At 43.3% G+C, this 16,348-nt stretch overlaps 1 protein-coding gene and 1 pseudogene across 5 annotated transcripts; both read right to left on the bottom strand.

Moving 5' to 3' along the window:
- Window positions 1-4,160: 4,160 nt before the first annotated feature.
- Zfp37-ps5 (zinc finger protein 37, pseudogene 5) lies at window positions 4,161-12,421 on the bottom strand (annotated as a pseudogene).
- Window positions 12,422-12,563: 142 nt separating this feature from the next.
- On the bottom strand, window positions 12,564-16,037 carry Mup4l1 (major urinary protein 4 like 1). Of its 5 annotated transcripts, none has more exons than XM_039109479.2 (7): window positions 15,843-16,037; window positions 15,401-15,534; window positions 15,100-15,173; window positions 14,311-14,421; window positions 13,863-13,964; window positions 13,647-13,692; window positions 12,564-12,904 (listed from the first exon to the last, which is right to left on the bottom strand). In XM_039109479.2, the coding sequence occupies exons 1-6, from the start codon at window positions 15,939-15,941 to the stop codon at window positions 13,667-13,669; spliced, it is 546 nt and encodes a 181-aa protein (XP_038965407.1). In that variant the 5' UTR covers window positions 15,942-16,037; the 3' UTR covers window positions 12,564-12,904; window positions 13,647-13,666. The 5 variants fall into 5 exon arrangements, with proteins under 5 accessions (XP_038965407.1, XP_038965409.1, NP_988843.3 ...); XM_039109481.2 differs by having other exon boundaries at window positions 12,564-12,938; NM_203512.3 differs by having other exon boundaries at window positions 12,564-12,824; window positions 15,843-16,005.
- Window positions 16,038-16,348: the final 311 nt, after the last annotated feature.

Consider the following 16,348-nt stretch of genomic DNA (forward strand, 5'->3'; position numbering starts at 1 on the left):
ACACTTGATTTTTGATAAAGAAGCCGAAATCATACAATGGAAAAAAGAAGCATCTTCAATCAAATGGTGCTGGTTTAACTGAATGTCTGCATGTAGAAGACTGCAAATAGAGCCATATCTATCACCCTGAACAAAACCAAGTCCAAGTGGATCAAGGACCTCAACATGAAACCGGACATATTGAACCTAATAGAAGAGAAAGTGGGGGAACTTCCTTGAACACAATGGCACAGGAGACGAATTCCCAAAGAACACCAATAAATCTGGGCTACAAAGCTAAACAGAGAATTCTCAACAGAGGAATCTGGAATAGCTGAGAGCACTTAATGGAATTTTGAGAGTCCTCAGTCCTCAGGAAATGCAAAACAAATGACTACCACAGTCCAACATACACCAATCAGAATGGCTATAATCAAAACCTGAGGTAACAGCACATGCTAGTGAAGATGTGGGGAAAGGGAATATTCACCCATTGCTGGTGGGAGGGCAAACTTGGACAATCACTTTGGAAGTCAATTTGGCAGTTTCTCAGAAAATTGGAAATGAACCTGAAGTCTCAGCTATATGCCCCAAACATACCCCACTCTACCACAAAGACACTTGCTCAGCTGTGGTCATAACAGCTTTATTTGTAGTAGCCAGGAATTGGGAATAGCCCAGATGTTCCTCAGCTGCTGAATGGAGAAACGAAAATGTGGTACATCTACACAGTGAAATACTATTCAGCTATTAAAAACAAAGACGCGTGAAATTTGCGGGCCAATGGATGGAACTAGAAAATATCGTCCTGAGTGAGGTGATTCAGATCCAGAAAGATACGCATGGTATCTAGTCACTTATAAGTAGACATTAGACATAAAGTACAAGATAACCATACTACAATCCACAGACTCAAAGGTAATTAGGAGGGCCCAAGGGAGGATTCATGAATCTCAGTCAGAAGGAAAAAAAATAGTCATCAAAGGGAGATTGGTGGGAGAGGGGGTGAGGAGGGGAATGTGACAGGGATCAGGTGTGGGGAGAGGGTGCTGGAGAGGTCTGGGTGAGAGAACAGAAACTGGTGGGGGGCAATTCTGGAACTAGCTGGAGATCTAGGATAAGGGATGCTCTGGAGAGGCTATAGGGATGACCTACCTTAGACTCCTACTAGCAGGGAATATGGAGATTGAAGTGGCCATCTCCTACAGCCAGGCAGGACTTCCAGTGGAGGGAGGGAGACATTAATCCACCTACAAAACCTAAAACCCAAAATTTGTCCTGCCTCCATGATGTTCAGGGACAAATATGGAACAGAGTTTGAGGGAATGGCCGACCAATGACTGCCCACCTTGAGATCCATTCCAATTGAGAGTCAACCCCTGACAGTCTTACTGATACTCTGCTATGCCTGGAGACAGGAGCCTGGCATAGCTGTCCCGTGAGAGGCTTCATCCAGCACTGAATGGAAACAGATGCAGACACACACAGTGAAACATCAGGCCGAGCTCGGGGACTCTTGTAGAAGAGCTGGGGATAGGACTGAGCGCTGAGCTGGACAGGTCAAGGACAGCACTTGCAGACCTACTGTTGTGCTAGAACCTCTTCTGGTACTAAAATCTTTATTAGTCAGGGTTCTCCAAAGGGACAGAACTTATAGAATGAAAGAGAGGGGCTCTAATCTTTACTTCCTCCTTCTGTAATGTAAATTATATTACATCATTATCAGTTGAGTTTGTCCTTTTTTGGTAGTTTCTGGAGGTGTAGAATTTGGTTGCCACTTGAGGTAGTTACACAGGGGTAATCTACTCTTCTAAACTCTGACATTGCTTTTTCACCCAGTGAACTGTAATGTCCTGTTCTCATCCCATTGTCTTGCAACATTTTCTAACTTACTTTGAATTTATCCTTTGAACCGATAGTTATCTATATTTTCTTTATTTAATTTCCATGTATTGCTCAAATAAACTCTGCCTACTACCCCAAGTTCTTAACCCTGGATGACTTCTTCAAAGCCTCTACTGTTGGCTTTTAAGCAATATTAATCCATGACCCCGAGGGCCAGACTCTGTCACACAGACAACCTTATGAGTCCTAAACCATCCACGGATGCTCAGAAGACAAACACTGTCTGCGTTGATCTTATGAGTATCAATAAAGACACCTTGGCCACCAAGATGTGCTCAGATTCTGGATAAATATGAGTCAGTAACAAAGGGAATCTTTTTAGCATCTGAACTTAGTGAAAATTGCTTAAAGTTTGCTCGGTCAGTGTTGGATAGAGGGAGAATCTGGTTTTTACAGGCTGTATTGTCTTGTGTCATTGCCCATATCTAGTCCAGGGGTGATTTTTGGTTTTGTGTTTTAAACTCTTTTTCAGAGAATGGTAGGTTGTGGGTTGAAGTGGAAATTTAAAGGTTGTTTGGAAAGTCTGTTGTATAGGATGTCACACATGTGAAGGCAGGTACAAGATAGAATGAGTCCTGCCATTGGATGAGAAGGAGGGATGAGGGGAGAAAAGTTTTAGAGAGAGGAGGAGACTGGAGTGAGGCAGAGGAAGCAGCAGAGAGAATATGGAGGCTGATGTGAAGATTCCTCTCTGCACATTTACAAGTTATGAATATTCTTAAGGGATGGATGTGGACAGGGCTTTGTATGTTTAGGTGGGCAATTATATCTTATCAATTGGATCAGAGGTTATTGTGTTGTGTGTTCTTTCATGTGGAGATTTAAATCAAAGAGAGTTATGTGGCAGTTGGAGACCCTAAGCCGCCACGGACTTGGGATGTATATTTCTGGACTCGTGGCAACCTGCCTTGGGAACTGGATGGGTAGAGAGATTGTTGCCAGGATCAGAGCGTAGTCATAGGCAGTGTGGTATGGGATGGAGCAGAGCAGGTGAGAAGCTTTGCTGACTGAGATAAAGATATCTACCAGATTTCTTGGGGCACTATTGTGCCGGATCTAGTACAGGGTAAAAGAAAGCTTTTTTTATAATTTTACAACAACACAGTTGGATGGTGTTTTGCTAAGGCAAAATATGAAGGAATGTTTGACTGAAGCAGACACAGGAGAGATGATATTCTGCTAAAGCATTGAATTTGTAAAGTACTGGTGAGGGGCAGGTACAGGATAGAAGGAGGCCTGTCATTGGAGGAGAAGGAAGGATGGGTGGGGGAGAAGTTTGAAAGAAGAGGATGAGACTGAGTGAGAGAGGAAGAGACAGAAGGGAGAGATGGAGAGAAGCCATGGCAGGACAAGATGGCAGGTGATGTTAAGATTCTGCTCTGTGTATTTACAGGTTGTTATTAATGCTCTCAAGGGATGGATGGTACCGGGCTTTGTACGTTTAAGTGGACAATTATATCTTACCAATTGGGTCAAAGATTGTTGTTGTGTGTTCTTTTATGTGAGGGTTTGAGTGTAAGAAAGTGTGCGGCTAGGATGTTTTTCCGCCAAGATACCTAGCAGACATCTTGGAGCACTGCGGTGCAGACATAGCTGGGTAAAAGACATCCATACTTTTTTATTTTTATATTTTTACAACAACATATACATATACAAATATATCAGTATGAATGCATATATATGTACACAGAGGCATAAAAAGACAGACACACATACACAGTCTTTGTTCACAGTGAGAACATACTATATACACTGTTCAACAATCTGATTTCTGTACTTAAACGATATAACAAGTACCATTCACTACAACACATTGCCAGCTGTTTTCCACATTTTTATTCAACTCTTATTAACAATATCTAGACAAAATCCCTCAAAGTTTTCTTTGAAGTCTTTAATTCTAGCACTTGGGAGGCAGAGACAGGCACATCTCTGTGAGTTCAAGGCCAGCCCGTTCTACATAAAAACTTCAAGGTCAGCCTGGTCTACATAACAAGTTCTTGGCTAGCCAGCACTATATGGTAAGATTCTGTCTCAAACAAAACAAAACAAAAGACCTCCCTAAAATTTTCTATTACTTCAGAACCTAACGAAGACATTAACAAAGGAAGCTAGGCGATACCAGAGGATACCCTCGCCTGTATTTTACACAGGCCCTAGTATTCAGTAAACATAAATGCAAAATAAATACTAATTGTGGTGGCTAAGCACACGCGTAAAAAGTACATGAATTACTGTATTTTACTGTTTGTTGCTCTAATTAACATTTTCACAAATGTGTGTGTGTGTGTGTGTGTGTGTGTGTGTGTGTGTGTGTGTGTGTGTGTGTGTGAACACGAGTACCATTTCTCAGGAGCACTGTACCCTGTCTTTAAAAGTTTTTCCCTCTGACCTATGGCTTGTAAATTAAACAAGTCTGGTTGGTCAGGTAGTCTCAGGGATTCTCTAATCTCAACTTTCCTAATTATGAGGTTACAAGAGCACAGCAGCACATTTAGATTTTGATGTGGGTCCTAGGGATGGGATTCAGATCTCTGTACCGCTTAACAAGCTTTTACTGATTACGTTATCTCCTCATCTCCTTGTTCACAATTTTAAGAGTTTCCTATTTTAATCTAAATACATCTTGAAGGTTAAACAATACCAAACCACTCAGCTGTCAGAGTTCCCACATTAATCTTCCTCCAGAGATTGCTCTTCCGAGTGAATTTTCATATGTTTGGTAAGAGAAGCATTTTGTTTGAAGGCTTCACCACATTCAACACACTCATAGGGTTTCTCTCCAGTGTGGGATCTCTGATGAATAACAAGTGGTGATTTTGCATTGAAGGCTTTTCCACACTCATAACATTCAAAGGGCTTCTCCCCTGTATGAGTTCTCTGATGTACAATGAGGTGTGACTTCTGACTAAAGGCTTTTCCATATTCTACACACTCATAGGATTTCTCTCCTGTATGAACTCTCTGGTGTTGAGTAAGAACCTCAATTTGCTTAAAGGCCTTATCACATTGATTATATTCAAAGGGGCAACCCCCGGTGGGAGTTCTTAGATGGTAGGTAAGAGATGAGCTATGTCCAAAGGCTGCTGCACTCCTTACATTTATAAGGTTTCTACTTCATGTGAGTTCTCTGATGGATAACTAGGTGTGACTTTTTGCTAAAAGTCTTCCCACATTCAGTACATTCAAATGGCTTCTCGCCTGTATGAATTCGCATGTGTTTAGTCAGGGATGAGCCATACTTAAAAGCTTTGCCACATTCATTACATTCATAGGGTATTTCGCCCGTGTGTGTTCTCACATGTTCGGTGAGAGATGAATTATATCTGAAGGATTTGCCACATTCCTTACACTCATATGGCTTCTCGCCCGTGTGAGATCTTATGTGTTGCATAAGGTTTGAGCTATGCCTAAAGGTTTTGCCACATTTGTTACATTTGTAGGGCTTTTCTCTGGTATGGATTCTCAGGTGGTCAGTGAGGGCATGATTGTGACCGTGGGCTTTGCCACACTGGACACATTCGTATGGCTTTTCCCCAGTGTGAGTTCTCTGATGTACGACAAGGTGGGACTTTTGGCTGAAAGCTATCCAGCATTCGTTACATTCATATGGTTTCTCCCTGGTATGAGTTCTTTGATGGTGAAGGAGCCCCTGTTTATGGCTGAGGACCTTCCCACATTGATTACATTCATACGGTTTCCCAGAGCCCGGAGCCTTGTCGGGATTAGATGGACTATGGCAGGGTGATTTCCGTTTCTCCTCGGTCTGAATTTTGTCTTCCTTGTTATGGGACGCGCTATGACGGCATACTTTCTCACATTTCTTGCCTGTTTGGTTTTTGTCACCTTTACCAAACAATTTATTGTTGGGTGACTTGTCACATTTCTTTCTAGTTGAAATCTCATCTCTGTTCACATCGGATGCACAATGGCTGAGTGATGTCCTATGTTCATTAGCTGTATCAGGTTTCTTTTTCGCAGAGTTTTTAATCTGACTGGGCAAGTCTAACTTCTGATTCAAGTTCTTCCCATACAAATTGAATTTATGCAATCTTTTTTCAGAAGGATCGTGTTTTGAATGGACATTTTTCTTCTCCAACAAAGTACACTCACTGCTTTTCTTACTGTTTGAACTTTTCTTCCTGAATGTCACTTCTGTAGTTAGTTTCCTTTGGAATTTCTGCTTCCCCTCCATCTGTGCACCATCTTGTTGGACCTCTAGAATAGAATTGATGAGAGATTCTTGTGAGTTTCTACACCCCCAATGAACTTCTGTATAAGTTTCCTAAAGAGATGCCATCCTTGGTGGGGTTAAATATGTACCACCCTAACATCCCAATAATAAAATAAGCATCAGAAAGGACTGCCTCTGTCCTCTTGGACCCAATGGAAAGAAAGCTATAGTAAACCAGGGAAAAGAAAACTGAAAGAGTTCGCTGCTTAGAAACAGGATCTTGTAACCTTAGGGTAGAAGATGAAATACACACAAGGAATGTTGAACAAACAATGCATTAAGTTAAAAAACAGATTTGTGGTTATGCCAGGTATGGTGGCACATGCCTATTATTCCCAGTACACAGGAGGCTGAAATACCTTTTCATAAGTTTGAGGTCAGCCAGGGCTACATAGCAAAGCACTACTAGTCTCCCCACTGTGATTAAATTTAGGATGCCATGATGTAAGTGTTATAAAAGCCATACTTATCCTACTTACCCACACACAGAAGGAAGCAGAAATGTAGGACTACTTGTTCTCAAGAACATAGTGTACATAGTTTCACTTCCCTGTGACCTCTAAGTTGACAGTTCTTGTTGCTCGTGGAGTCTGGCTAAAGTCTCTACCCTTGGGTTGTAAGAGGTGTACTTTTGCCTCTTCAATAAATCCCTCTAATTTTACTAAGGCTACCTAAAATAAACTAAAACAGAACACATCTTCCAAGGATTACTGAAGAGCCAGTGGATGACTGGGGTGCTACGAAGGGCACTGCTCCTCCCTTCTTTTCCATGAGCAACGTACCAAGGACATTCTTACTAACTACCAACAACTCCATGATTCCTCTAAGTTCCCTGATGCTTTTGCAAAGTCATGAAATTCCTAGCAACTCACTTGGGAGATGCTTTACTGTATGGGTTTACAGTGGGTGTCCACCTGTTTTCCCAGTGACTTGTGGATTGCATGCCTTTGATCCTGTCACCATTCCAACAGGTGATGGTCAATTTCAAGTTGATTCATGGCCCGAACACTTGCTCATGTTCTTTTTCCTACACATTGCCCAATTGAAAAATGTACATTTAGAAATGCTCTTCTTCTCTCAGCCTACTCCCTTACCAGCTTTCTGCATAGAAATGGAACGGAGAAATTATCTGAGGTAAGAGTTTTAAACATTTAAAGAGAGAAACATAGGTAAGAGTGAATAGCCACTCCAGTTTCTATGGAGAAAATCAGAGCATCTGAATGGATGTCTAGAATTCTCACTTTTATGGAGGGCATTTAGGAGATCCTGGTTTGGGGTAAACTATGGTGGCTGCATTCATGGGGCAGAGTTCCAGACCAGTCAGGGCTACGTAATAGAAATTCATGAGAGAGAGAGAGAGAGAGAGAGAGAGAGAGAGAGAGAGAGAGAGAGAGAGAGAGAATGTTTAGTGGAAATCTGTATAGTATAGAAGAGGGAGTCCAGAACTGAACTGGAGCCACTCTTTCACCCAGGAACTCAAGACTTGCACCCTGGGATAGAGAAATGAGCAGGACTCTCCGGGCAGCAGGACTCTCCATCTTCTGATACCCAGTGATGATGGGGGAAGAGAGGGACAAATTTCCATCTTAAAGGACGTGATCAAGACTTATACCTGTTCTCTTGACATGTAAGATTAAAACAATCTTTGCCCGTGTGTACACATGTTCATCTGGATGTGTGCACATATCCACATGCCCGTGCATGTGCATGCCAGTTTCCCATCAAGCCATTCCTGGACTGTTTTCTTCATCTTAGGTTTGCAACAAGGTTTCTCACCAAACAGCTCACCAGTTGGCTAGACACGCTGGCCAACAAGTTCCAGCTCCGGTCTCCACCGCCTTGGTGCCAGATTACAGGTGTGCACCTCCAGGCACAGATTCTTACATGGAGGTTGAAGAGCTGAACTCAGGGTCATGCTCATGAGGCCAGTACTTTACAAACTGAGCCATCTCTCTAGCCCAATAACCAACTTCCTACAGGGATGGATGGAGCTGTCACAATGAGTATCCACTCCCCCAAAAGACAGAAAGTATGAAAAGACAACTTCACTATGAAGGTTTTATGAATCACATCCTACTACGTGACAAGATCATACCAGGGCACTAATAATTGATGAAGGTTAAATAATTTTCTCTTCCTTTCTTGTTTTTTTCTTGCTTTTCAAGGCAGGGTTTCTTTGTATAGCCCTGGCAGTCCTTGAACTCACTCTGTAGACCAGACTGGCCTCAAACTCACTTAGATCTGTCTGCCTATGCCTCCTAAGTGCCAAGATCAGAAGTGTGTGTATCCCTCTTCTCAGGAAAATAATTTTCTTAATTTGAGACAGCAACTGGAACCTGAATTTTAAGAGAAACCAAATGTCACTTCAGAAACTGAAGCATGGGCTCACTGGTACCTGCAAGTACAGGTAATGCTTATGAGTGACACATCTGTATTGCGTATCAGGGAACATGGACTCGTTAAACCCTCCTAAGTACTAGACTTAGAGATAAGACAAGCTGGATTCGTGTAGTGTCAGTGACAACTAAGAAAAACCAACAAATGGGACTTGACAAGAGGATCATAAAACACAGGTCATAAGCAGGGAGGGTTAAGGGAGCCTCTGACTAATAAGAATGAGACTTTCTATAGCTGAATTTCCTACAAGCCACTCCAATAAGAAGGTATGAAAAAGATGTCGGAGATGTCTACCCATAAGCTGCCAGTCTAGAAAAATTAGCTTGTATTTGCATACTGGGAGATCTTTTGGAAAGATGCAATAGAGGACTAGTACACCAGGACAAATGACATTAAGGAACCATCACCAAACTAAGGAGAGCTGGTAACTCATCCATTTAAAGACACAGCAATCCAGAGACTAAGCCACTACCCAAAGACCATACATGGGCTGACCCTGGGCTCCAACCTCATAGGTAGCAATCAATAGCCTAGTAAGAGCACCAGTGGAAGGGGAAATCCCTTGGTCCTGCCAAGACTGAACGCCCAGTGAACGTGATTGTTGAGGGAGGGTGGTAATGGGGGGAGTATGGTGAGGGGAAGCCCATATAGAAGTGGAGGGGGAGGGATTAGGGGGATGTTGGCCGGGAATACTGGAAGGAGAATACAATCGAAATGTAAATAAGGAATACTCAAGTTAATAAAGATAAAAAAAATAAAGGCACAGCAAGAACTTAAGGTTGACAGCCATTAACAAGGGCACTAGAGGGCAAGAAGGTTGACTAGAGAGTGATTGTATAAGTTACTTTCATATTGCTGTGATAAAATGCCATGACTGTGTCAACAAGGGGCAGATGGTTTCAGAGAGATACGCCCCTCTCTACACTCATGACAGGGAGGCATGGCAGCAAGGGACCGTCACAGAGCAGGAAGCTGAAAGTCACATCTTGACCTGTAAGTAGGAAACAGGCCATACCTCTGTGTGTGGCACACACACAGTTGGGCCGGCCCTAATGAAAACACCCACCAACTGGGTGATGTCTCAAATGCCTGAGACTATGGGGGAATATCTCATTCAAATCATCCCAGGGATTAAGGAAGAATGGACACTTACAGAGCAGGGGTATGAGGAGTTATGTAGTCAATGGAAGGAAACAAAATTATTGGGAGTGTCCACCATCTCCAGAGATGCAGAAAAGAGACTGATCTAAGAATGTCTAAATTTATTACAAGAATATATGACAATTAGGGAACTTTTGTGCACGGAGGGGACAGGGAAAATTGAGGATTCTTTTTTAAATATGGTGAAGAGGAATGAGATTGAATGTTGAAGAGTCTTCTGGAGGCTAAGCAATAAGTATACAGTAGGGAAGGGGCTAGGTGAGGGAGGTGACTTCAGGCTACTGAGCCCTGGATTTCAGCTTTCTCCCTACCACTGTCAGAATGGTGACTGACTGTACTCTTACTCCTTATGGAAGACCATGCCTCTCGGGCTACCCTATAGCATGGCATTTGGAATTGCTGCACCTCCTCTATAAAGAGATTATCCATGCCTACCCCTGAGCCAGGCGGCTTGCTCTTACCATTTGAAAGTGAGCTACAGTGGGTAACTATCACATCCAAGCAGTGATTTAAGGAGTAATTAAGTGGTTCAATTCACCCATTCCTTTCTTCTCCATGAAATAAAAGCTTGTGGCGAGCTGCTCATGTGGACAGGTTTACAGGAGAAGGTGATATTAGAATCTCCAAGGTAAGAAAATTCCTGTACTGTGAATTCCATTTCTCCTGAGAGATTCTGGTGTTTTTTCTACTAGTTCCTGGTTAAGAGACAAAAACCGGGACTTTTAAGAAAAAAATATTTTTTCCATATTGGGGATCGAATCTAGGTCCTTGTGAGAAATCACTCTCGATTCTGAGCTGTATCCCCAGCCCTAATGAAAGTTTTCAAATTACTCTTTGAAGAATTCCAGGCTTACCACAAAGAAATTAAAGACTTACTTGCACTGGTTCCTGTTTTCTTGAGTCTGTGCAGACTACTTGGGCTGTTCTTATTTACCTTTCCTGAAGAACATCGCTCCTCTTCCCCATCCAACTTAGAGACTGGGACTTGTCTGGGATCTTGATTTCCTACTCATAAGAAATGGTAGACACTGAGGGTTGGACCAACCATTTCAGAAATCAAGCCACAACTTTTTTACTTCAGGGTCTTTCAAGGCTAATGAACATATATGGCTTCTGATGTTTCAAAATAAGGATGCCCATGATCCTCAACTAAGCACACCTTCCCTTTTGGAGGCAATGACACAAGCATCATTCCTAGCACTTGTTGCTATTCTGTCTAAGCTCCACCCACACAGGTACTTGGCAGCAGCCAGGTATGCTCTGCCCCACAGTTGGCTAGCAAATGGCATGTATAGTACCTGACACAATAAAAGGAGCTGCTTGCCCCCCCCACCTCTTATTCCCTCTTACCCTCTCTTTCCCCTCTTGCTCTTTCTTGTTCTCTGTTCTTGTCCCATTCCCCTCCCCCATGTGACCATGACTGGGCCACCTGTCCTCTCTTCTACTCTTCTCTCATTAAACCTCGTCACGTGAAACCATGGTGTCTTAGTATTTTCTGTCCAGTCAAGGGTTGAGATAAAAAACCCTAACAGTACTAAAAAGGGATCAAAAGTCCCTGACCAACCAGCCAACCACCACGACCACCACCACCACCACCACCACCACCACCACCACCACCACCACTGCCAAAATAAAACAAAACAAAACAAGAAAACATCAAGGGGAAAAATGAAGGACTTGAGGAAGAAGGGACCGCAGGGAACATATTCTGGGTGGAGGTGAACTGTTCTTACCTATTGAAACTGGATTGTTGCAGTTCTCTAGCTTTGTATCCTTGTACACATTTCTCTGCCCAGGTTCCAGCTGCTCCCATTCGTCTGAGGAAAATCCACAGACACATCCATGAATGTTACTGACTCCTATCATTCTTATTCAGTCCACAGAGAATTAGACAGTTCGACCGCAACAACCCTCACCACTTCCCCCTCTTCTTCTTTACAAAGGGATTGGCTCTGTCTCTGGTGTTTAGAATTTCTTCCTTGGCTTTGAATGTTTCTCCTATTTCACATCTCATTTCCACAAAGTATTTGTTATCGAAGGGGGAAGGCTTTAGGTGAACTCCAGCTGCCATGTTGACCTGGGACTAGCGAGTTTGTCTGGACCTTTCTCTGGGTTGCTGTCCCTTGGCTTATGGCAACATTGTCAGACCATTTTCTATCTTCCACAGATTCCTGGACTGGAACTGTTACCTAATTTAGTAAGTATTCTCAAGGATAGCTTAGCTTGTGAACACTTTGTTATTTTGTCTCTAAACTTTTGCCAATACTAAAAGTGAAAAGCCAGGCACGGTGGGGCATGGATGAGGCTGAAGTCACTGAGGAGGCTTTAGTAAGAGAATGATATGGACCGTGGCGGGGGGGGGGGGGGAGACAGAGAGACAGAGAGAGATTTCAGCAAAATTGGTTGGCTCTCTCAACAGCTTTTTGCCATAATATACCAAACCACAACAAGAACTTGAATCAGGATGCTGAGCTTGATCCAAATTTAATCTCTCGAACTAGGGGCCAGAGGATGCTATGGGGTGTTGGGCAAACTTTTGTCTTTATCCATTGGGCCTCTAATGACCAGACCTCCCCCGACCTCTAGCATGTCCTGAACCATGTTGAGCAGCCATAGCCTTAGAAAGATGTGTCTCTCCTAGATCTGTTGGAAAAGATAGTCTATGGATGGAAGAATCGTACAGCAAGTCTCATGTGTCTAAGGTCCTTATAAAGCCTCTAAGGCAGGAGCCCTAGAGGGCATTCATCAGGTCTTGGGACTGCTCCAGAGGTGGTGAGATCCTGAGACTCAGATTAGATTCTGGGACATGAGGAAGGATCTTGGGTACAGGACTAAGGAGGTCCCCTCATTCTCTCATGGGTTAGCCCTCTGGACACATAGACATACATTTAAGTGCAAGGGTAATCATTTATTGAACTGCAAGAGCAAGATATTTGTGCGGAATGATCATGGGTGGGGCCAAGAGAAATTTAAGAAAGCTTTTAATTCTCGATGTGTTGTCCTGGGTAACTAGGGAAGATGCTGGAGAGACCAGGATTGCACTTTTCTGTGACAGAGGATGGAAATCAGATCGCAGAATTTGTCTCAGGATGCTCCATGGACAGGAAATGGTGATGCTAGAGTCCTGGTGAGAAGTCTCCACTCAGCACTGAGTAATCCAGGAAGAAAGAATACAGGAACCCATTAAGCATGTCTTGGACTGACTTCAGGACAGAGAGGCACTCTATTCTATAGAACAAAGGATGAAGAAATAGATCTTGCCCTGCAATATAATCAAAATTATTTGCCAGAAAACAGGGATTAAAGGCATAGAATAAATTACACTTTCCTTATGGATGGCCTATGAAAAATGAAGTAACGAAAGGTCTGAGGCTTGGTTCCACAACCTTTGGCTCTGAAGAATGTTCATTGCCTTGAGGAATAATGGTGAAAGCCTTGGCCACTTTTAAAGACTTTCCTACATTATCTGAGTAAACTCTTGGGAAGTGGGAAAGAGGGGTCAAAGGAGTCTGCTCGCCAGACTGGAAGAGAAGTGGAGATCATGCAACTCCACTTCCAGGTAAGAAGCCAAGGTTGTACGGAGTACAGATGATGATCTTATTCTCCAGAGTTGGATGGAGTAGGACCACAGTCTCTGAAGAGCAGTCATACTCACATCCTGCTACTCTCTGTTTCAAACTTTAACTCTTAATGACACTTAACACATCGCTGAGCCATTTTTACACAACTGTGCAGCAACTATGGAAAACTCACTCCCTTGTTTTCGTGCCTAAGTGCTTGGTTCACTTTACATTAGAGCTCAAAATAGGACCAGATAGTCACAAATCCACATAATTCAGTCATTTTTCAAACTCTCCTCAAAGACTCCTTATCAAATTATTCTTATAATAATTTGGGAGCACAATACTAATGCTTTTGGAAGGCCTGGTCCATGCCCACCCCCACCTTGCTCTCACTGGAGATTGCCCACCTGGAGGCTCAGGCCTTTCTTCATCCTCGGGCCTGGAGACAGCGATCTGTAGGGTGAGAACAAGAACGTGTTCAGGTACCAGGTCCACGATATTCCCCGAAGAGAAAATGAGGTGCCTCTACAGCTTTCAACAAATAGCTGATAGCCAATCCCCCAGGGTCATTTCTTCTATGATATAATATTCAGAACGAAAAAAATAAGTGAGTCCTGACTTACCAGTCTTGGTTAGATCAATGATATTGTCCCTAGTGATTCCATGCGCCTCACATAGTTTTGCAAACTTTTCCTTGATGTCTGAACTCAGATCCTTTGTTCTGCCTGTGAAAAGAGCAGCAGTGAGTGTAGCAGCTGTGTCCTAGGCATTGACCACAGAACTAAGTGAGGGGACAGGGGCACCCCCATAAGGATGAGAAAATGGCTGGTGACATGGTTGACAGGTGTGGGTCCAATCTATCCTGAATGTGGCACCCATGGAATGGCCTTCTGGCACACGGAGAGATTTCAGAGTGTGCCCATCACTGTGCTTGAGGCAGGGTGCAGGTGAACATCGTCGACCTTCAGGAAGTGAGGAAGAGGCAGGACCAAGCTGGGAAGACTATACTAAAGCTAGAGTTTCCTTCCTGTTTTCCCAACCCAAATCAGTGTCCGTGTGGAAATACTTTACCGTAGAGCACCATCAGCTGGAAGGTTTCCCCGTTCTTGAAATTAATGAGATGAAACATGACATATCTGTCATAGTCTGTCTTAAGTATAGTAAATGTATTCCCTCCGTCATCTGTGGAGGAAATGGGACACAGCTCAGAAATTCTCTGGTCTGCATGAAATTATGTAAACCCTTTACCTGTACTACCCCAAACATAAAAATCATTAAAATACATATCCTGGAAAAGATGGGGGGCAGGGATGTCTGCTGCTTCCCATCTATAGCCTTCTGGAATTGATGAAGTAACTTCTAAGGAAGGGGCTCTGGGACCACGCCCACTAGACAACACTTAGCCACTGCAGTGACTCACTCTCTCTCATCCTCTCTGAGGCTCTCCTACCTCCCTCAGCACCTTCAAGCAACACGTCTGCCTTTCATAAGTCTGCCGTCTCACATGGCTACATCCTGAGCAATGTACACCGGTGCTAGCTACTGGGCAGTATCAAATTCCACCTCACCATACTTATCTTCCTTGCCTGCCACAGGGTGCTAGCTATTAGATGGCCCCCATGTCCCTGGCGAAATCAACCATGTCAGGAAGTGCTTGAGATTCTACAAGGGGTCGTGGTGAGTTCGCTAGTAGAAAGTTTGACTGGGAGGTGCAAGTTCCTGAGTTCAATTCCCAGCAACACATGGACACACACACACACACACACACACACACACACACACACACACATACACAAGATAATGGTAGTAGGGTTTACTAAATTCCTTGTGGATAGATATATAGACATTCTATATACTTACACTCAACAAAATATTCGCCATCCTCTGGCGTTTTGTAGGCAACCAAATATAGTTCCCTGCACTCTCCATTTTCCCTGTAAAACAGACCAAGCTGATGCTTAGAGGATTTTTGATCTGGCTGGCTTCTTCACCCTCTACTCTATAGGTATCTCCACTTTCTGATTCTATTTACCTTTTGAATATTTTTGCAAAATTAGCAAAATGGCTTTTTTTAAGGTTATTTCGTTTCTGTCTGATACTTTAGTAATAGGGATTTGCGCTTATTTATTCTTCCTCAGCTAAGGGCAAACACCTCACTTACTTAATACGGAACTTGAAGCCTAAGGAATTCTCCAAGACATCGATGTGCTGCATAAAAACTCTCATGCTGCCATTCTCTTCTATCTTTTCTCTTTTGTTAGAGGCCACGACAATAGAAAACCAATCCCCATTGAGCTGTAATGGATAAGAAAATGCTTAAGGGAGAAGGGGGCAGGGATACCACATGGACATGTTTCTTCTTGAATTTGGCTTGATAGAGTTGTCACAATACCTAACATTCTGCCCCTGCCTCTCAGTGAGATCAGAGGTCCCCAAATCTTGTTAGATCTGAATAGCATACAACTGGTCTTACTTCAAGGTCTGAAGCCATTCGTTTGTCTAATAGAACAAGCCACTGTACCCATCCCCTCAGCGGACCCGCTTGGCTTCAAGAGTTCTCCAAAACACTCTCTGAGTCAGAAGTTACTATTCGCTGAGCCTACCTTAGCCACATCGAGGTTCCCTCTTGTGGAACTAGCTTCTTCTGCATGGCCACAGACCAGTGTCAGGCCCAGACACAGCAGCAGCAGCAACAGCTTCATGTTGGTAGGGAATAGAATTGCCTCTCTGTTGGGACAATCTCTCTGCTGATGATGCCCACACTCCACCTTCAGCACTTTGCTCGTCTTTATACTCTCTCTGGGTTCCAGTGTTTTTTTTTCCTTCTCATATGGGCCTCCTTCCCTCAGGCTTTTTGGAATGTTTTCTCATGTACTGATGTGAAGCCAAGGATTGTTCCTGCCCTTTCCAACTTGGCAATCTCATCTCCTATGGATTGATTTTTTTCACTAATACATTTCACAAAGCATATTTCCAAGAAAAACAGTGGGTGTTCAAGAGGGCTATCTGGAACCAGATGAACTTTGGATCTGACTTGGAATCAGAAAGCCAGTAATGGAGTGGGTGGGTACTGAACTGGAGGTCAAGCATGGAGAGAATCTTTGCTTCA

This window comes from Rattus norvegicus, chromosome 5 (assembly GCF_036323735.1).
Source record: "Rattus norvegicus strain BN/NHsdMcwi chromosome 5, GRCr8, whole genome shotgun sequence".
Lineage (NCBI taxonomy): Eukaryota > Metazoa > Chordata > Mammalia > Rodentia > Muridae > Rattus > Rattus norvegicus.

What these genes read in the sequence shown, in the direction of transcription:
- Mup4l1 (XM_039109479.2), bottom strand. Translation starts at nt 15,941, where the DNA reads ATGAAGCTGTTGCTGCTGCTGCTGTGTCTGGGCCTGACACTGGTCTGT. An exon ending in GGCTTCAAGTTCCGTATTAA is followed by an intron (nt 15,174 to 15,400) that starts GTAAGTGAGGTG and finishes TCTGTTTTACAG; the next exon opens with GGAAAATGGAGAGTGCAGGG. An exon ending in CATTGATCTAACCAAGACTG is followed by an intron (nt 13,693 to 13,862) that starts GTAAGTCAGGAC and finishes CTCACCCTACAG; the next exon opens with ATCGCTGTCTCCAGGCCCGA.